The sequence below is a fragment of the Notechis scutatus genome, chromosome 1 (genome assembly GCF_049901735.1).
Source record: "Notechis scutatus isolate UNSWTSFEM ecotype Mainland chromosome 1, rNotScu1.2, whole genome shotgun sequence".
In the NCBI taxonomy this organism is placed as follows: Eukaryota; Metazoa; Chordata; class Lepidosauria; order Squamata; family Elapidae; genus Notechis; species Notechis scutatus.
The window spans coordinates 13,895,937-13,917,904 of NC_142009.1; the positions used below are offsets into that span (position 1 = coordinate 13,895,937).

Sequence of the window (21,968 nt, forward strand, 5' to 3'; positions counted from 1 at the left end):
AATGAGCAGTGCAACAGTTTGGAACTAAAGGTGCATCCCATTTTCATCTTGCAAAGATTATAGCTAAGCTACCAGGATTTCTGCCCTGCAAATCTCTAATTGTAAAACATGATTGATGACTCTTGGCTATGAATGTGTTTTGTTGGAGAATATGAATTATGATGCACCCAGAGGGGTGGGTGGGTGGAAACCAGGGTCAAGGGTGACAGTGAATTAGGACAACTGCCGGAATTCTGACACACAGGTGGGAAAACCAACTACTGATCATTTTCCTGAATGAATGATGCAGTGTTGTTGTTTGTTCATATTTTGTATTGCTTTTAATGTGCTGTTTATCAATCTCCCAGGAAAGCTATAGGCCTGTCAGAGAAATCAGTCAATCAATCTACTAATGCCTGCTATTTACTCCCTACGGTGATGTTCCATCTTCTACAGTGATGTTCCATCTTCTACCTCCGTTTACACATATGTGTGTTATGTATTTATGTGAATGTGTCATCATGTGTATGTTAACCTATTATCTTATAATACAACAATATTATTAAGTAACAAATAGCAGGATTCCTCACTGAGAGATTGGTCAATCACCTTATTATATTAAAAAAAGCCATCAAAAAGCCAAAATAACTATGTAAGTGCCCAGTGATTGCACCAAGATAGACCACAATCTCTGAGCAACTGGCTCCCAGGCTCATTTTGAACCAGGATGATTTGCCCTTTTCAGGGATATAAAGTGGACCAGGGATCATTCCACCACTTTCTATTTGAGTTGGTCCTTGTAGAAGGGAGTCAATCCTGAAACCTTAGTGAGACGGATAATGCTCACTGTGGATGCTCATAAAATACTTAGACAAAGACTCTTGGTTTCAGATGCAACCCATTGTGACCCATGTCCAGAAGACCAATATCCCAACAAGGACAAGAACGACTGCATTGCCAAGAAGATCCACTTCCTTGCCTATCAAGACATCCTGGGATATGCTTTAGTGTCTCTCACTCTTTCTCTCTCCATGATCACATTGGCAGTTGTGGCAATTTTCCTGAAACATCATGACACACCGATCATCAAGGCCAACAACCAAGATCTCACCTACCTCCTCCTGGTCTCCCTCCTGCTCTGCTTCCTCTGCTCCTTCCTCTTCATTGGTCGACCCGGAAAGCTCACTTGTCTCTTCCAAAAAAAATGGTTTCCCCTATCAACGAGTGATAGTCCAAGTTGGGAAATGGAGGGGAGGTTACCAGCCAGTTGGCACAAAGAAATGCTTGCACCAGGGGACAGCCTAAGACAATAGAGTTGGTCAGAGGTTTCCCTAAGAGTTTCCTTGACCTGTTCCCTGGTTTGGTGGCCATGAAGGCCAGAACCACCATGACAGTTTTGCCAAGACAGAGGAAACTGCAAGGGAAAAGAGAATGGCAAAGGAATTTTTTTATACTATTTTTTTATACTATACTAATACTAAGCAAGTGAATGCAATGTCATGCAGGATCAAAGAAGGAAAGTTCCTAGTACTGGGGGAACCAATCATCCACTGCTGCTTGATTTTGCTAGCATTAAAACTGAGTTTCTTTCTCCATCAGACTTCAGGCACTGGGACAAAGCCTTGACAGCATTCCTTGCTCAATGGTTGGGTGTATAATTGAATATTATCAGGATACTTTACCTTGAAATGAGAAGGCCTCATTAAGATATCTTAAAAATTAGGGATTTGGGCTCAATGTCTCCCCTCCTGTCAACACTGAATGAAAGAGCTTCAGATAATGGAGAGAACCACCACATAACACCATGCACCTTTTCCTATTAACCCAGCCAGTCCAAAGGTTTACTATGGGTGAAGGTTTCCTTCCCACACCAGTTCACAATTTTGAAGACATACTTCATAACACAAACACAGAAGACAAACTTTGTTGGCTTCAGCTAGTTATTACACAAACCTCTTGTAGAGTTTAAAGTAGTCTGAGATCCTCCTGCCAATTTTTAAGTACTGTGGGAGAAGTTAGTTTCTAATTTCATCACCAGCTATGTTAATATTTATAAACCATTTATTCCATCCAACTGTTGGCATAATTGCCCAGACATACCAGGGTACAACTGATTGTCAAGTGCCACCATGCCCATGAACTTATACCACGGGTCTTCAAACTTGGCAAGTTTAAGACTTGTGGACTTCCACTCCCAGAATTCCTGAGCTAACATGACTGGAGGAGGAATTCTGGGAGTGGAAGTCCACAAGCCTTAAAGCTGTCAAGTTTGAAGACCCCTGTCTTACACTATCCAAACAAATTAGGGAAGAAGCCAACCTCCATCTTGTGTGGACATGCTCAGTTTCACATAACTCAAGTACCCAACTTCACCTTGACTCTCAACTGCATCTGATCTGAGGATTCACAACAGGAGATCCAAACTCATTTTTCTCCACTTGCTGTATGAAGAGGAGCTATTGCTCAGTAAATAAGACAATTGCTTTTCCATGCAATTATCAGAAGAACAGCAATTTCTAATATATCCCCTATGGATTTCTACACTAAAAAATCTTCCAAGACAAAACCTGCTTTAAATTAGATACTCTGGATTCTCCCAGTGCAGGCAGGACATGTCACCTTGCCTTGTGTTGCAAAGAGCCAACTTCAGGGTTTGGTGAGACTCAGCTGGTTTTAGCATCCTCTTTGGTCACAGACCATACACAGGTAAGAAGAAGCAGGCTTGCATATAAATTTGCCTTGGGGCCATCCAGGTGGCACAGATTATCTCTCTTGTGCTAACACTCTGCTGAGATTTCTAGTCCTCCTTGTGGTTCAACTTCTGCAAAAAAAACAAACCCTTTTGATTTCTGATCTAGGAGGGAAGGTGAGAAAAATGATATGGCTGCCTCTCCTGCTGCTACTGCTGCTCTTGTGGCTCCTGCCTCCAACTATTGCTAAGAAGATGCAAACTGGTTGTGTGTTGACAAACACTTTACAGACTACGAGATACTATTACAGGCCTGGTAATTTCATTATTGGTGGGAATTTTCCCCTGGGAACTATACATAAATTGAACTTCCAATCCTTTCAAAAAGACCCATCTCTACTTCTGGAGAATATTTTGTAAGTTTCACCCAAAAGGGAAAGATGTAAATAATTATTTGGTTTGCTTTGTGTTCAGGGACTCTTTTCAGAAATACTTGTTCTACTGATGTTCGCAATGCCCTACCATAGTTCAGATCTCAATAAAGAATTGAATTCATTAAATAGCCTATAATTCTCCATCTTTCCAGAATTTAGGAAGCTAATAAACCACCAAAAAAGGTAGGAAGGACAACATTTTAGAAACTCTGCTGGCCTTGTGAAGAAGTTGAATTACAATATCAATTTGGACAGAAACTCCTGATGCAAAACTCAAACATGAGGTCAACATCTTGTGTGGAAGAGTGGAAAAAAATACATCCATCTTTGAATCAGGATTGCTCCTAAATCAGGGCCTTCAGGAAATGTATGCTGTCACCCCCTACTGTAGTCTTATGCTCATCAAAGAAGAAATTAATTCATTAGGGTGGAAGAGGAGCAATTGGGAAGAATTACCCTCACTGGAGCAAAGTGAAGAAGGAAGCTGATGGAGGGATATAAAATGATCTGTGATACGAATGAACAGGATTTTCTCCTTTCTGTCAAGACCATTAATCAGGAAACAGCCTTAACAACAAAACAAACCCAATGGAATTTGGGACTTCCTGCTACAAAGAACATTTTTTTAAAAGATACGACTCCACCAACACACACAAGTGTAAAATTTCCCTAATGGTTTTCTCCCTGTAGACTCATACCCAAGAACTACCAGCAGTTCCTGGCCTTGGTGTTTGCAGTCAGAGAGGTCAACAAGGATCTAGTTCTCCCCTCCAACATCACCCTGGGCTTCCACATCTATGGCAATTTTCACACTGAGGCAGAGGTTTGCTTAAACAGCCTCTCCCTGTTCTCCACCCGAGGCCAAATGGTTCCAGGTTACAAATGTGACAGGCAGGATCCTCTGCTCTCTGTCATCGGAGATCTCAACCCTAGATCCTCAAGGCAGATGGCCTCCATCTTCAGCATCTTCAAGGTACCACAGGTAAGGGGTCTTTATTGGATACAGTACAGAGTACAAAAACAACTGAAGCACACCCAGAAGCCAAAGGTGGAAAACAAAGGTGTTTTGGGGGACATATATTTATATTTTTGGGTCAAGATATGTTTTATAGAAGCCAAACGAGATAGATGAGATCATTTTGAAATGTGGCACTTGCTAGGAGGAATTCCTTCTTAATCTATTCTTCATAAGAATGTAGTGTAGTATAGTCTCTGTATTTATTTGATGTATGGTTCCCTTGGCGTCTGACATAATCCACATAATGATGACCCCTAAAATTTGATCTATCAAGAATCTCACTTTCTCCAGCTCGGGGTTGGCTTTGACTTCTCTCAGGGAGACAGAAGCGTTTATCCTTCCTTCATCTGGATTAATCCCAAGGAATTTCCCCAGTATGTGGGTTTAGTCCAGCTGCTCCTGCATTTCCAGTGGAACTGGGTTGGGCTGGTGGCCCCTGAAAATGTCAATGGAGAACGTTTCATCTCATCTCTGATGCCAATGCTGAAGGAGAAGGAGATCTGTTTGGCATTCACCGAAATATTGAAATCGGATTTTCTTGCTACTTCAATGTTGAAATTATTTCATATTTTGGAGACTTGGTCTAAATCTAAAGTGATCGTTCTATTTGGAGACTCCAGTAGTATTAAAAATGTACAGATGGCAATCAGTATCCATGAACATTTCAGGAAGACATCATTTTGGAAAGTTTGGATCATAACTTCTCATTGGAAACTTAGTGTGTTAAGGAATCAAGACATCTTGAAAACAGTAAAGCCCTTCCATGGGGCTTTGCATTTTGGGCACCACACTGGGGATGTCTCAGAATTCAGTCATTTCCTCCTGTCTTTAGACCCCTTGAACCCACAGGGGGACATCTTTCTCCCACTATGTTGGGAATGGATCTTTGGCTGCATGATGGGCAAACCAGGCAGGATCCTTCCAAAGGGGGTGAAACTATGTACAGGAAAGGAGAATTTACAGAATCTACCTTCTTATGTTTTTGAAACAAGCATGGAAGGTGAAAGTTACAATATCTACAATGCTGTTTATGCTGTGGCACACTCGTTGCATGCAATGCGTGGATCTGGAGGACAACCAACCGTGATGGGGCTTGGAAAGGAGATCTCAAGTATTCAGTCATGGCAGGTAATCTCAGTGACTTTTTATCTAGTCCACAGATCTTTAGGTAGGAAACTCCATATATGCATTTCTTGAATTACTCATTAAATATCTACATGCTATCAATGTATCTAAGAAGAGATGAAGACAGCAATTATTAAAAATAATTTTTGTAGAACCTCCTCATTTTCTCTTAGTCACTAGCTTAAATCCAATTTGTAAAAAGACACTCAATTTATTTTAATGTTGGTTTAGATTATTGTGGCTTAGAATTGTTTGTTACTCCACACCATTTTTTTTAGTACGCTGATACTTGTACTGCTTTGTGTGTTGTGTTAAGCCTCTGTCAACCTTAGCATATGCAGAAGAAGAACTCAACATGGTCCAACCATGAGTTCCTGATCTGAAATTCATCAGACTTTTCAACATCAAAGCTAAATTATTCCTCTCTGGACAATGAAGTGAAAAACCAGGGCAAGAGAAATGTTCTTACATGGTCCCTCTTGGTCAGATCTACTGCTTCATTTTGTTCTCTTTGACCATCAGCTAGAGAAAGTCAGTGGAATTGTATAATGTTATGATAGAAAGTATTTACCAGTAAAGGAGAATATTATAACTCAGGGTTGAAATGAGGGGTCCTTGGTGCTCTTTGAGCCTGGTTGTTTTCTTGCAAACATTTCATGACCCAACTAGGTAGCATCATCAGTGCTAGAAGGGAGTGAGATCACTATCAGTGCTACCTAGTTTAGATTATGAAATGTCTGCAAGAAAACAACCATGCTCAGAGAGTGCCAAGGACATCATCAAAATTATTTAATCATTCTTAAAATACATTTGTCATTTACAAGAATGTGGGCCCAAATAAAATTAAAAATGTAGCTTGCCAAGTATCACACAGCAAAACTATACAATCTGATTTGGAATATTTGTATAGCTATCATTCTTGTAATGCTGGAATTGAAGAAGCCATGATATAAATGTCCAATGATAAAGAAAATGTGGGGATGAAGTTGAATATTTGATGTTCTTTCTGATTCCTTAGATCTCCATCAAGGGAACTCATTTAGCTTCTCAGATATAGACCTATCTCCTAGGCTGAATGGCCACCACATTATGACAGAAACCAGGATTTATTCATTTTTATTTATTTTTATGTTATTTGATTTGTCAATCGCTTACAAGATAATAGGTATAAGTATAAACATGAGTAAGAATGCAGGAAATAGGTATTCAGCCAATTAACCCAGGTGTCTTTTCTTTCAGATTCTTCCCTATCTGAGGAACATCAAGTTCAACAACAGTGCTGGAGAGGAAGTCTCCTTCTCAGAAAGTGGGTTGCTTTCTTCTCGTTATGATCTTCTCAACTGGCTCTTCCTCCCCAATCAATCTTTTGTCCCCATGAAAGTTGGACAAATAGATTCCACGGCTTCCCTGGGACAAGCTTTTACCATTAACTCTGATGCCATCATCTGGGCCACAAAGGTGAGCAGGAAGGAAAAGTTGTAAATTCAGCAAAGGATTCATTCACTCCAGGGAATGCATAACACCCTTTTTAACTGGGAAACAGTTAAATTCGGGGATTTGATGAAAAACCTGTTTTGGGGTTTAACACATTTGAGATTTGACTTCTGAAAAGTCCAAGATGGGATAAGATTGGGAAGAACTCCTGCTTGAAACCCAGGATGCCATAAAGCAACCAAGAATTATTTCCATGAAGAATTCCCATTCAGTTGGATCATCATGATTCTTGTTTTGGAAAAGCCTTGTTTTGTATGTCACAAGCCTTCCTTTGCATTTTGGGGTCCCAGTTCCAATCTCCAGCACCCATTCATGTGTCACGATTGCACGAGCCTGGCTCCCCTGGAGCTTATCCCTCTGGTAGGCCCTGGTAAACCATTTCTTCTGAAGATATTCTAAAGACGGAAACAGAAATGTAGAAATAGACAAATGTATTTATTATTTACACCATCTCAAATAATTCTCTTTCCTCTTTTAGAAGGTGCCCTTTGCCAGGTGTGGCACAAAGAGGTGCCAGGCAGGAGAGAGGCGAAGAGTGCCAGAGGGTGAGGAGGTTTGCTGCTACCAATGTGACCCTTGTCCAGAGGGGACCATTTCTAATCAGACAGGTAGAGTATATGTCAAAGGTAGATTAGGGTAGGGTAGGGTAGAGTAGAGTTGAATTGAATAGAATAGGATAGAATAGAATAGAATAGAATAGGATAGGATAGGATAGGATAGGATAGGATAGGATAGGATAGGATAGGATAGGATAGGACAGGACAGGACAGGACGGAACGGAACAGAACAGAATAGAATAGAATAGAATAGAATAGAATTCTTTATTGGCCAAGTGTGGTTGGACACACAAGGAATTTGTCTTGGTGCAAATGCTCTCATTGTACGTAAAAGAAAAGATACTTTCGTCGAGAGTCAAGAATCACCAGGTGCAACACTTAATAATAGTCATAGGATACGATAAGCAATCAAATCATACTAGGAAACAGTCAATATAAATTGTAAGGATACAAGCGACAAAGTTACATTCATACAGTCACAAGTGGGGGTGGGCAATAAGGAGTGATTAGAAGATCAACAGTAACAGTAGTGCACACTTTGTAAATGACCTCACCCCTTTCCTAAGAGGTCTGTAGGGGGGCGTGCATAAGCGCACCAACGTGCCTACCGTCCCTGTCCTATTGTTTCTCTATTCTTTTATTTTTCTTATATGTACCCATTTCATGTATTCACAACTATGTATACACTTATACTTATTATCTTGGAAACAATTGACAAATTAAATAAATAAATAAATAAATAAATAAATAAATAAATAAATAAATAAATAAATAAATAAATAAATAAATAAATAAATAAAAATAGTTGGACAGTGATGAGGAAATTATTTGTTTAGCAGAGTGATGGCATTGGGGAAAAATTTGTCCTTGTGTCTTGTTGTTCTGGTGTGCAGTGCTCTATAGCATTATTTTGAGGGTGGGAGTTGAAACAGTTTATGTCCGGGATGTGAGGAGTCTGTAACTATTTTCAGAGCCCACTTTTTGACTTGTGCAGTATGCAGGTCCTCCATGGAAGGCAGGTTGGTAGTAATTGTTTTTTCCGCAGTCCTAATTACTCTCTGGAGTCTGTGTCTGTCCTGTTGGGTTGCAGAACCAAACCAGACAGGTATAGAGGTGCAGATGGCAAGCTCAATAATTCCTCTGTAGAACTGGATCAGCAGCTCCTTGGGCAATTTGAGCTTTCTGAGTTGGTGCAGAAAGCACATTTTTGTTGTACTTTTTTGATGATGTGTTTGATGTTAGGTGTCCACTTTAGGTCATATGATATAGTAGAACCTAGAAATTTGAAGGTCTCTACTGTTCATACTGTGTTGTCTAGTATTGTTAGAGGTGGTAGTATGGAAAGGTTTCACCTAAAGTCTACCACCATTTCCATGGTTTTGAGTGTGTTCAGTTCCAGATTGTTCTGATTACACCACGAGGCAAGTTGTATGACCTCCTGTCTGTATGCGGATTCGTTGTTGTCTCAAATGAGACCAGTCACTGTTGTGTCATCAGCAAACTTCAGTATTTTAACAGATGGATAATTTGAGATGCAGTCATTGGTATATAGAGAGAAGAGAAGTGGAGAAAGCACACAGCCTTGGGTGGGGGGGGCTGTGCTGATTGTACAGGAATTGGATGTCATTCTACTTAGCTTCACCTGCTGCTTCCTGTCTGTTAGGAAGTTTATGATCCACTTACAAGTGTGTTCAGGTACCGCTAGCTGGTTTAGTTTAGTTAGAAGAATGTCTGGAATGATGGTATTGAATGCTGAACTGAAGTCTACAAAGAGGACCCTTGCTAAGGTATTTAGAGATTCAAGGTGTTGTAGGATGTAGTGCAGAGCCATATTAACAGCATCATCTGTTCATCTATTTGCTCAGTATGCAAACTGCATGGGATCTAACAGTGGATCCATGATGGTTTTCAGGTGGGACAGCACAAGCCTTTCAAAGGTTTTCATAACTACAGATGTAAGAGCAAATGGTCTGTAATCATTCAGTTCCCTGATGCAGGTCTTCTTTGGCACTGGTATAACAGTAGAGTGTTTGAAGCAAGAAGGAACATATGATTATATGATTCAATATATTCAGCAGACCCTCTCAATTCATGAATCTAAGCTGTGCTATCCAATAAGCGACAATCAGCAATTTAATATTGTGCTATTAATATTGTGCTAGAATTTCTATTCCTACTTTTACATCACATCAGTAAAACCAGCTACCAATGTTAATGAAAGAATGGGATGTGAGATTTAAGCTTTAATTGTCATTAAGGATATGCTTCTTCTATCACAACCCTCAATGTCCCAGGAAATTCATAGACCTGTTGGACGCAGAGCAGATCCATTTATCTATACCTGCTAACCCTTCCCTGCAAGAAAGATTGAATGGCTGGATTTGAAGAAGAAAGCAGAGAAGTTGAGCCATAGAACGGATCTGTTTTTCTGACTAATCTATTCGCAGCAGCATCAATATGAATGGGTGAGTTGCTTTACCATGAAATTCACACTGACTCTTGATTTCAGATGCAGCTCGCTGTGATCCCTGTCCAGAAGACCAATATCCCAACAAGGACAAGGACCACTGCATTGCCAAAAGACTGCACTTCCTTTCCTATCAAGACATCCTGGGCTACTCATTAACATCTCTCACTCTTTTTCTCTCTGTGACCACATCTTCAGTCCTGGTGGTTTTCCTTAAACATCATGACACACCAATTGTCAAGGCCAACAACCGAGATCTCACCTACATCCTCCTGGTCTCCCTTTTGCTCTGCTTCCTCTGCTCCTTCCTCTTCATTGGAAGACCTGGGAAGCTCACCTGTCTCTTACGACAATCTGCCTTTGGCATTCTCTTTTCCCTTGTGGTGTCCTCTGTCTTGGCAAAAACTGTCATGGTGGTTCTGGCCTTCATGGCTACAAAACCAGGGAACAGGGCAAGGAAACTCTTAGGAAAACCTCTGACCAACTCCATTGTCATAGCCTGTCCCCTGATCCAAACAATTATTTGTGCCACCTGGCTTGTAACCTCTCCCCCATTTCCCAACTTGGACTTTCACTCCTTGGTAGGAGAGGCCATCTTGGAATGTCATGAAGGCTCAGCTTTGATGTTTTATGCTATCCTTGCCTACCTGGGATTCCTGGCCCTGGTCAGTTTCACGGTGGCCTTTCTGGCCAGGAAATTGCCTGACAGCTTTAATGAAGCCAAGTTCATTACTTTCAGCATGCTGGTCTTTTGCAGTGTTTGGATCACCTTCCTCCCCACCTACCTGAGCACCAAAGGGAAGTCCATGGTGGCCGTGGAGATCTTCTCCATCTTGGCCTCTGGGGCTGGTCGTCTTGGCCTGCATCTTTTTCCCCAAGTGCTATATTATCCTATTTAAGCCTAATCTGAATTGTAGAGAGAATATAATGAGGCACAAGAATCTCTGATTATATTATTTATTTATGAAACATGGTTATATTGCCACTTGACTTACACTCTGGCTGCATTACAACATTAAAAATCACAACATAAAACCCCATTAAAATGCCTCATCACACCCCCATTTATACAGGGATTGGGAAGTTTTATTTTAATTTTGGATAAATTTATTTTGATTGGGGGGAGGTATTCTCTTTTTCTACAGAATCCAATCTGTTTTTTATCTTTGTGGTTTCTGTTTTCTATTTCTGTTCTGTCAAAGTCTTTAATTTTCTTTGTTTTTCTGTTTGTTTGCTCATTCTTCACTGTTCTTTTTTTCCAACTATTGGCTCCATCTGAAGGAAAATACTGGAAGGACTCAAAAGTGCTTTTTCAAGAGTTTCAGGTTTTTCTTTGAAGACATTTCACTTTGCATCCAAGAAGCTTCTTCAGCTCTGACTGGATGGTGGGAAATAGAAGGATTTCATTCCCCACCATCCACTTCCGTTCAAATCTTTCCATTCCTCACTATGCAGCCAGAGCTGAAGAAGCTTCTTGGATGAGAAGCAAAATGTCTTCAAAGAAAAACCAAAAAGTCCAACTGCCTTCTGAAAAGCACCTTTGGGACAACCACGATCTGGATGATTGAGAATCCTCATAGACATTTATTGGAAGGACTTTTCCCTCCTACGGGTTCTGAAGGGGGACAATCGAGATCAAGGGAGGTACTAATACCACTCTATAAAGCCTTAGTAAGACCACACCTAGAGTCCTGCATCCAGGTTTGGTCACCACACTATTAAAAAGTTGTTGAGACTCTTGAAAGAGGGCAGAGAAAAGCAACCAGGATGATTACCAACCAAACAGCAGCCAAGGGTGGCATCTCTCTCTCTCCCAGTCAACACTGATTGTTATCTATCCCATAGAGATGAAAAGAAACAGCAGAATGCAGTGCCACCCACTCCCACTCCATGGCCCATTAGAGAAGGATACCATGGTCAATGATATTGAAGACCACTCCGAGGTCAAGTTGAACCAAGATGGATGCACCATTCTTATCCCTTTCTTTCCAAACCTCAACTAAAATCACAACCAATGCATTTTCCAACCCATACCCAGGCCTGAATCCTGACTAAATGGTGCCTAGACAGATTGCTTCATCCAGGGCTCTTTCAAGGTTCTGGGTGACCACTTTCTCCACAACCTTCTTTTTAAAAAGAGAGATTGGATACTGGATGAAAATTGTTCAATATGGTAGGATACAGGATTGTTGTTGTTGTGGAAGTGGTGAACCACACAGAGGTGGAAGAATAACCCTTCTCTCAAGGATGAATTCATGCTGGTCCAGTTCCACTACTGGGTCCAAACCCAATAATGGCAGATTCCCTTCATCCACTCTTGCCAAGGCTTTTGCTTTTGTCCTCTCTGTGGCTCTCATGAAAATTTAGACTCTCCATAATTCAGGATGATGCTGTTTAACAAACTGAAACTTTCCAAAGGCCTTCCTGGCCATGGGTATAATCTGCTCCTTGAGCAGGAACTGAGAGTCCAGGAAGATCCCCAGATTGCACAGATACAGTGTAATGACACACAAGATGAAATAGGGAATGTCCCAGTACCAAGAGGACCAACCATCCACAGCTGCTTGATTTTGGTAGGATTAAAACTCCTCATCCAACAGCTGTCAGAAAGTAGGGCAAAACCTTAGCTACTGTCATGCCCTGTTGGAGTCTGACTCTGAAGGAGTGGAGGAACAGCCGGCAGGGAGTGGAAATGTGGCTCCGGAGGTTGTGGAGGAGGTTGGGAAATCAGAGGAGGACCCAGGCCCATCCCCTATCCATCCTAGGGCACGCAGGGAGGAGAGAATAAGGGAGAGATGTGAATGGCATGATCTTCAGGGGACTAGTGATTTGTGATACGAAACCCAGCATGGTTATCTCGTTTGCTGTGTACATTGTCATTTTTTGTGAATAACAACAACAACAGCAATAATAATAATAATAATAGCAACAACATACATCACGCAGTCCTAAACACTTGGGAAGTGTTCGACTAGTGATTTGTGATACGAAACCCAGCATGGTTATCTCGTTTGCTGTGTATACTGTCATTTTTGTGTATAATAATAATAACATAGAATTAATTAATTAATTAATTAAACAAAAAACAAAGTTGGAGACAGCCAGTTTGGCCTAGTGGTTAAGGCACCATGCTACGTGGCAGGAGACCCTGAGTTCATCACGTTTTAGCCATGAAAGACAGTTGGTTGACTTGGGGCCAGTCACTCTCTCTCAACCCAACCAACAATTGAAAATGACATAGAGATAGTAGAACTTTATTATGTGCAACCCCCATCTGTATTTACTTGAGAGATTGTATTTGTTGAGTGGAAATGGTGCCTTTTCATATTTTCCAATAGATTCTGCAGGAGGTCCTTGTTCATTTGGGCATTTTAGCTCATTTCATGCAACACCAGTTGTCCAAAACTACATTTATCATAAGCTCAAAGAAGTATACAGAAGCTGGTACCACACAGAGCTCCCTAGCAGCTATTTCCATTATCGGAGCACTCCCGGCCTTTGCAGCCCCTGCCTGCCTTGATATAAAAAAACACCTGGCTTTAATAGTTACAAAATATATAAATAAGGCTTGGTAAAGCTCTCCTAAATGAAAAGCAGGAATAAGAACAGCAGTCTTGCAAAACAGGCAGGCCTTTGACTTAATGCTATTCAAAATGGCCCAGGGCTGTGAGGAATTTTCTGGTTTGTGTTGCTTCAACCTTATTGACAATTCATTGCAAGTAAAAGCAGTGTGCAAGATGTAAAGGATCGGACACAAGGAGCTACAGAACGAACCTCAGTCATCTATCAAATTGGCTTTCCTTGTGGGTACATGGGAAAGGCTGGTTGCAAAATTTGGCTCTACATTGTCTGGCTCTTCTGCATGGCATTAGGTCTTTTCAAACTTTGTTTCCAGAAGAGTGAGAGGTTAAAGCCTGTCATCAGCTTTGGGAGCCATCTTTTACTTGGAAACTTTGAGGTTGCCATCTTCAGTGCCTGGGAATTGGGGATGGGGGATTTCATAGTGGGGTAGAAGATTAGACACAACAACCTTCTTTCTCAGAAATCCAAGGACATGTTGCCCTGCACCTGGAGGGGAATGACTAGGGGGATATTCCCAGTTGGAATGAAGATTTGATTGGCCATGTGATGGACTGATGGACACAAGGGATGGGTCTTTGATTTCTCTTTTGGGAAGGGGAATTATGGAAGCATAGAAGGAAGGTCTGCTTTTGGGACCCTGAACTCCTCACTTCTCAGTACACTTTATCAAAACTGTTACTGCAACACAACTGATTGTGTTTCTTTTTATTCAGGCAATAACTTGAGAGATACTAAGAGCAGATGGATGGGAAAGTAACGTGAGGATTGATATTCATGGATATTTGTGCTCACATCATCTATAGTATTTTTATATGTATGATTTTGCACCATTTTTTAGGTTTGGCCTGCTGGAATATTTTAGAGTCAAAATACTTCTGACTCACATAGCTACATTTCTTCAGGTCGTTAGTTGCTTCTTTGTGTTCAGGTCTGGCCTCAGAATAATAATGTAGCACTTGGGGATGAAGACCCAACCAAGCAGACCAGCGCTGGAGGCCAAGATGGAGAAGACCTGCACAGCCACCATGAATTTCCCTTTGGTGCTCAGGTAGGTGGGCACAAAAGTCACCCAGACACTGCAGAAGACCAGCATGCTGAAGGTGATCAGCTTGGCTTCGTTGAAGGCCCCAGGCAGATTCCTGGCCAGGAAAGCCACCGTGAAGCAGATGGCAGTCAGGAAGCCCATGTAGCTGAGGGTGATGTAGAACATGACAACAGCCCCTTCGTTGCATTGCAGGATGATCTCTCCAGGCTGGGAGTGGAGGTCAGAGTCAGGGAAGGGGGGAGAAACTCCCAGCCATATGGAGCAGATGAGAATTTGGACACCAGAACAAGAAAGGATGATGGCGTTGGCCAAGCTCTTCCCCAACCATCTCTTCGCTCGGCTTCCTGGTTTTGTGGCCAGGAAAGCCAGCACCACCGTGATGGTTTTGGCCAAGAGAGAAGAAACGGCAACTGAGAAGATGATGCTGAAGACTGTTTGTCGGAGAAGGCAGGTGGCTTTCCTTGGTTGACCAATAAACAGGAAAGAAGACAAGAAACAAAGCAGGAGGGAGACCAGGAGGATGTAAGAGAGGTCCCGGTTGTTGGCTTTGACAAGGGGAGTTTCCCGGTATTTAATGAATACGAGTAAGACAAAGCCTGTGGTTAGGGAAAAGAATAGAGCAAATGATACCAGGATGTTGCCCAAATGTTCTTCATAGGACAGGAAGGTTATAAACTTGGGGATACATTGGATTCTGTCCTCATTTGGATATTTATCATCCAGACACTTGGTGCATTTTTCTGTATCTGAGAAAACCAAAAAGCAATATTAAATTAACATATTATCCTTTCACCTTCAAAGAAACACATTCTGGAGACAAGATGGATTTCTTACCATCTTACCATCTCCACAGAAAGATCATAAAAGGAAAATCATTTTCTTTAAAAAATAATCTTTCTAATTGTTTATTAAATTGGAGAAAGTCCTAGGACATTAATGATTTCCTGTGTGATATGCAGAATCTTCATAGGAACCTACATTATTAAAGGGAAATAATAAATCAGTTACTCTTTCTGGACACACTTCCTGAGTCCTTCACATGGCATTTCTGTCCATATACTGGACACAGAAGATGCTAACTTTTGGAATCTAGTTTGCTGGCAGGGAAACCTAGTCCTGCAAATAATCAAGAATGACTAATTATATTTGTCATGAGGTAGACCCGTAATTGTCCACACCACCTCATTGTGGACCAGCAACCTCTTCTCAGTGATCTAATGGTATCGGGTCCCCTGCATTGGTCTATATGATATAGAACAATGATATAGGGTCCCCTGCTTGAGCAAGAGGCTGGACTAGAAGACCTCCAAGATCCCTTCCAGCTCTATTCTGATTGATTGATCCTCAAGGGGATCCATGTCCCATGTTTTTCAAAAGGCAGCTAGACTTTCTTGGGTTTTTTTTTCCCTTGAAGACGTTTCGCTTAGAACCAAATAAGCTCCTTGGATGAGAAGTGAAACATTTTCAAAGAAAAGAAAACCAGAAAGACCAGTTGCCTTTTGGAAAAAAGCACCTTTTGGGACAACCATGACTTGGATGATTGAGAATCTGCATAGACAATGCATTGCAATAATCTTTCCGGGAGATGGACCTAAGACAATTCCTCAAGTTTCTTTCTTTTTTTTTTATACAATAATTTCATTTTTCTTTTTCACCTTTTACACATATTGATCTTAATTTAAATAGTACTGTGTCATCATTATTATACAAACCAATCTCATGTAAATATCTACATTTGTATACCTTTATATACATTAATATACATTTATCCATAATCTTATCTCCTTTATCCTTATTTCCATTGTTCATTTATACCAATTATCCCAAATTTCATAATACTCCAACTCTTCTTTATCTTTTAATTTTAATGTCAATTTATCCATTTCAGCACAATCTATAATTTTTTGAATTACTAATTTCTCTGAGGGCATGTTATTTTGTTTCCAACATTGAGCATATACTATCCTTGTTGCTGTCAAAATATGTAGTAAAATATATTTAATCTTTTTCCTATATTTCCCTTTAATTATTCCCAACAGAAACAATTCCAGTTTAAATTCTGTTCGATCTTCCACTATTTCTTATATCCAGCTCCATATTTTGGTCCAGTATTTTTGGGCTTCTGGGCATGACCACCATATATGATAGAAGGTACCTTAATTCCGTATGCATTTCCAGTATGTTGGATTCATGTTAGGGTACATTTTGGCCAATCTCATTGGTGGCAAATGCCAATGATAAAACATCTTGTACATACTTTCTTTATAGGCCACTGATCTTGTTAATGTATAATTTTTGTTCCAATTTTTTTCTCAATTTACTAAATCTCTATTATGTCCAATATTTTTTGGCCAAGGTATCATGTAGCCTTTTACTACTTCTTCTTCCAATGCAACAATTCCTCGAGTTTCAAAGAACTCAGATCTTCCCAGAAAGGTTAAAAACTATAAGGATACCTCCTGACTGAAAACCAGAAAAGAGATTTTCTCTCAGAGTAGTGAAGCTTGTGCAATCTGTCAAATCCTCCTATCTGTTCCCAGCCTCTCATCAAGGTCTTTTGGTTTATCATTCTTGAGATAAGAAATTGTGCAGTTTGAAAATGAAGAAGAAAACAGTTGAGCTTCCATCTCTTAACTTGGACTTCCAGGAAAACGCTCTGGATGAATCCATTTGCACAAGGCCTGCCTTTTTCCTTGGTGTCACGCACCTTCCTGACTGGAGATGGTCCCTTCCGGACAAGGAACGCAGTCGTAGCAGCAAACTGGCTCTCCTTCTCGAGCCCTCTTGACAAATCCAGGAGGACAATTTTCCACGCATTTGGACTGAGGCAGAGACTAAGCAGAAAAGAAGGAATGCCAAAAGTAAAATCTCAGAACTAACCATCCATGGAAAACGGAGGTAGACATAAACCTTAGTCAAGCAGGTAGTCTCTGGGTTTTGGTTAAATAAATGTGAAATATTACCTGATGTACCACTCCCTTGGATCTCATCTATCAAAGAATGATGGTTGGTGAAATCCAGGAGAACAGCCTGTTCGTCTGTGGCTGCACCTTCTGGAATATTCTACCATTTTGAGGTCCTCACAATCCTTAAAAGAACCTTAAAACCTGATTTTAATTGCTAGCTTGGGGCCTCCATAGGATTGTGTGCTCTTGGGGTGGCTGTCAGGATATTGAAAAGATCTCACTCTTGGTTTTTATCTATAACTTAATTATCTAAATATTGATCATATTGTATTAATTTTTTTAACCTTTCTATCATTTTGTAACCTATCCAGATTTGCTGCAATAGTGAGATAGGTGGCATATAAATGTAGTAAATAAATAGATAAATAAATAAATATTTCACTTGCTCCAAAGCAAGGGTACAACTACTGGCAGATTTTTCATTTACTTTGTTCCTTTTGCTTCTGCCATATCAATTGAAACAAACTTTAGAAAAAGTTCAGAGAAGAGGAACTAAGATGATCAAAACCTGGAGACTAATCCATATGAAGAATGGCTGCAGGTTTTGGGTCTGGCTAATCTAAAGAAAAGAAGAATTAGGGGTAACATGATTGCAGTATTCCAGTATTTGAGAGGCTGCCCCAAAGAAGAGGCAGTCAAGCTATTCTCCAAAGCACCTGAAGGCTGGACAAGAAACAATGGTTGGAAACTAACCAAGGAGAGAAGTGACCTGGAATTGAGGAGAAACTGCCTGATGGTGAGGACAGGGAAGGGCTTTCCTTTCCTTCAGAAAATGTGATGTTTTTAAGAAGAGACCAGTCACTTATCTGAAATGGTCTAGGTTTTTCTGCTTGAGCAGGGGGCTGGACTAGAAGACCTCCAAGGTCCCTTCCAGCTCCTATTCTAGTCTAGTCTATTCAAAGGTCTTTTCTACCTGATAAAGTCTGGAGTGATGGAACTGTGAAAAGATTTCAAAATTAAGCGACAACCAGTGGCTTCCTCCAATGGCCATGATAATATGGATTCCTCCAATCTTCATATAGCCATGATTTTCAAGGAGGATGATCTATCTTTTAAATTGTATAATAAAATTTATTCTAAAAGGTTTATTATTTTTTATTTTATTAGATTTTTTTAAAAAAATAAGTAGAATATAACAGCGATGAAGAAGGAACGTTCTGCCCAGCAGGATACTAAATTGCAGAGGGGATACAAAAGGGCCATATATCATAAATGTCCCATGTTGGACACATGGCTGAATCAGCTGAAAACAGTGTTCCATACTAGAGCATCTGAAGGTCCCCTTGGTCAATAATACGGAAGCTTTCCAAGCCACCTAACAAAATTATGAGTGGCACAGTGGTTAGAGTGCAGTACTGCAGGCTACTTCTGCTGCCTGCTGGCTGCCTGCAATTTGGAAGTTCGATCCTGACCAGCCTCCAGGTTGACTTAGCCTTCCGTTCCTTCTAAGGTGGGTAAAATGAGGACCCAAATTGTTTGGGGGGGATAGGCTGACTTTGTAATCAGCTTAGAGAGAGCTATAAAGCACTGTGAAGTGGTATATCAGTCTAAGTGCTATTGTTATTGTCCTTCCTTCCTTCCTTCCTTCCTTCCTTCCTTCCTTCCTTCCTTCCTTCCTTCCTTCCTTCCTTCTCTTCTCTTCTCTTCTCTTCTCTTCTCTTCTCTTCTCTTCTCTTCTCTTCTCTTCTCTCTTCTTTTCCTCCCTGTGTTTAGAATGCAGTATTGCAGGCTAATTCTGCCAACTGACAGCAGTTTGATCCTCCTTCCATCCTTCCAAGGTTGGTAAAATGAAGACCCAGATTGTTGGGGGCAACAGGCTGACTCTGTAAACTACTTAGAGAGGGCTTTAAAGCAATAAGTCTAAGTGCTATTGCTATTATAAAAGTACCACTCCCCACATTCAATTCTCCATTTGGTGATTAGGTTTAGCCATATGAAATGGGACTTCAGGCTTTGGAAACCAGAGAAAAGTCTCCAATATTTCCCCACCTTGTTGAATGACTTTAGCCTTGCCAGAGCATCTTGGTTAATAGTTATTCTTTGTCTTTCAAAGCTCCCAAGTTTAAGTTGGCTGGGATCCTCCTTGGAGAAAATCAACAAGCACACAAAATCCAAATCTGCTGTTACATCTCCATTGTGGTCCATGTAGAGTTTAAGATTGGAAAGATTCCAAAATTCATTCTTCTCAAGAAAGGAGTGGAACTGGAATGAATTCAATCCCAGATTTTAAAAGCAGAACCCTTCTTTTTTATCTATAAAGCCTGAGTAAAGCCACACCTAGAGTACTGCATCCAGTTTTGATCACCACACTATAAAAAAGATTTTGAGATGCTAGAAAGAGTGAGGAGAAGAGCAACCAGGATGATTAGGAGACTGGAGACTAAAACATACAATGAATGGTTGCAGGAACTGGGCCTGGCTAGTCTAGGGAAGAGAAGGACCAGGGGAGACAGGACAGCAGCCTTCCAATATTTGAGGGGCTGCCACAGAGAGGTGGAGGGGGTCAAGCTATTCTCCAAAGCACCCGAAGGCCAGACTAGGAATAATGGATGGAAACTGAGAGATTCAACATAGAAATAAGGAGAAATTTTCCAACAGTGAAAACAATCAACCAAGAGAACAGAAGTAGCCTTCAGAAGTTGTGGGAGTTTCATCACTGGAGGCTCTCAAGAAGAGATTGGACTGCCATCTGTCAGAAATGGTGTAGGGTCTCCTGCTTGGGCGGGGCATTGGACTACAACACCCTTCCAACTCTTTAAATCTAATCTAATTAATGGATAAGGGCAGGGCCCCATACCTGCCATGGTTGCAGCCTTGGAGCTCCCAAACTCTCTTCACCCTCCTTCCTTCTCCTCCTATATCTGGAGGAATATGCAGCATTCAAGACATGCACCAGGCTCTTAATGATACTGTGAACATGTTTGCTATTTGGGATCTGTAAAGTGTTTTTTCCCTGTTGGGTTTCCATTGATGTTTTCTGTGTGCATCTTCTCCGACCATTGACAGAAAAGACACGGTTTGAAAAAGCGCAGCTAAAATATTGATCTTCATACTGAACATCTACAAATAAGTATGGTTCAAATGCATCATCTTTTGGACTTTGTTTCCTCTGAAAATCGAAGGACCAAATACTATGGATATATTTGAAACGTTTGTGATTTTTCAATGAATATGTTCCCAAATTTGTGGTGATCCAGACTTCCCCTTCAATGGGTCCTGGAAAAGCTTCAAGTATTAACTCGAAAGGAAGGATTCTGTCTAAAATGGAAATGTATTCTAAGAAGTGAACAAAGACATTGACTTGTCTCCAATTAGAGATGGCCTTTCTGAGGAGTTCTGGATGTCCAGTCATTGAGATTCGTTGTGATATAACAACACAGATTCCATTCCTGATAAACATCAGAGTCAAAATCCTCATGAAATTCTCTCCCTTCTCTGTGTCTGAAGTGAAGAGGCCAATCAAGGTCCATCTGAAATGGAGGAGCAGTTGGACAATTGCTGGGTTCTGGAACCCTCCTTTGGGGAGCATCCGGTGGTAAAAAGGGAACTGACTTTTATCACTCAGAGTCTCTGAAGCAGTTAGATAGCTGATCTGAAAAGACAATGAAGAATGCTTATAATTTGGGTTCGGATCAAGTCCGAAACATTAGCTTTTAATAAATCCAACTTCATTCTCTTGGACTTGTTAGAATAGTTTATTGTTGATTAGTCATTAGGTCTACACTTGAGCGAGTCCTTGGTGCTCTCTGAGCTTGATTGTTGTCTTGTAGACATTTTATGACCCAAACTAGGTAACATCATCAGGGCTAGTCGTTGTCATCATTATCATCATCACTAGCATTGATGATGTCAGTGGTGGGATTCAAATTTTTTTACTACCAGTTCTATGGGCGTGGCTTGGTGGGTGTGGCAGGGGAAGGATACCGTAAAATCTCCAGTCAGAGGTGGGATTTGCCGGTTCTCCAAACTACTCAAAATTTCTGCTACTGGTTCTCCAGAACTGGTCAGAACCTGCATACCACCTCTGGATGATGTTACCTAGTTTGGGTAAAGAAACATCTGCAAGAAAATAAGCAAGTTTGGAGAGCACCAAGTACCCCTCATGTCAACCTTAAGCTACAAATATTATCCTTTATTACAGGTATAATAATAATAATAATAATAATAATAATAATAATAATAATAATAATAATAATAATACCATTCACAGATGATAATATATGTATCTAGTGTCTTTGGCGTGAGGCTCCTTTATTAATCCTGGTAAGTCATTCATGTCTAGACTGAATAATAAGGGTGCAAGTATGCACCCTTCATGAGTTTTGATCCTATTTGCTACAAATGGATATATTGAGCACCGACCACCTCTACGCTCATTTTACCAGATACAGAAACACACACACACAAACCTGTGGGACTTTGTAGGTGCCTACTAAAGTTGACATCTGGATGGAGATGTCCCTTCTAGTTGCATCGAGAAGAGTCAAAAGATTGTCCTTCTTCCCACAGCCGTAGTTGGGAACATTGGTTTCTCCAGTGGACAGCATGTCCAGCAAAGCATCTGAAGTGGCAAGTGTGCTCAGAGAGTTGTCATGAATGTTGTAGCCAAGTG

General features: G+C 40.7%; 1 protein-coding gene and 1 pseudogene across 1 annotated transcript; one reads left to right on the forward strand and one right to left on the reverse strand.

The window, feature by feature from the left end:
- The first annotated feature begins 818 nt into the window (after positions 1-818).
- LOC148132682 (vomeronasal type-2 receptor 26-like) lies at positions 819-10,711 on the forward strand (annotated as a pseudogene).
- A 3,532-nt stretch (positions 10,712-14,243) lies between these two features.
- On the reverse strand, positions 14,244-15,044 carry LOC148132683 (vomeronasal type-2 receptor 26-like; the record flags this gene model as incomplete). The annotated part of the gene is made up of 1 exon (XM_087954639.1): positions 14,244-15,044. A coding segment is annotated over one exon (801 nt), but the record flags the coding sequence as incomplete, so codon positions are not given.
- Between the last annotated feature and the right edge of the window lie 6,924 nt (positions 15,045-21,968).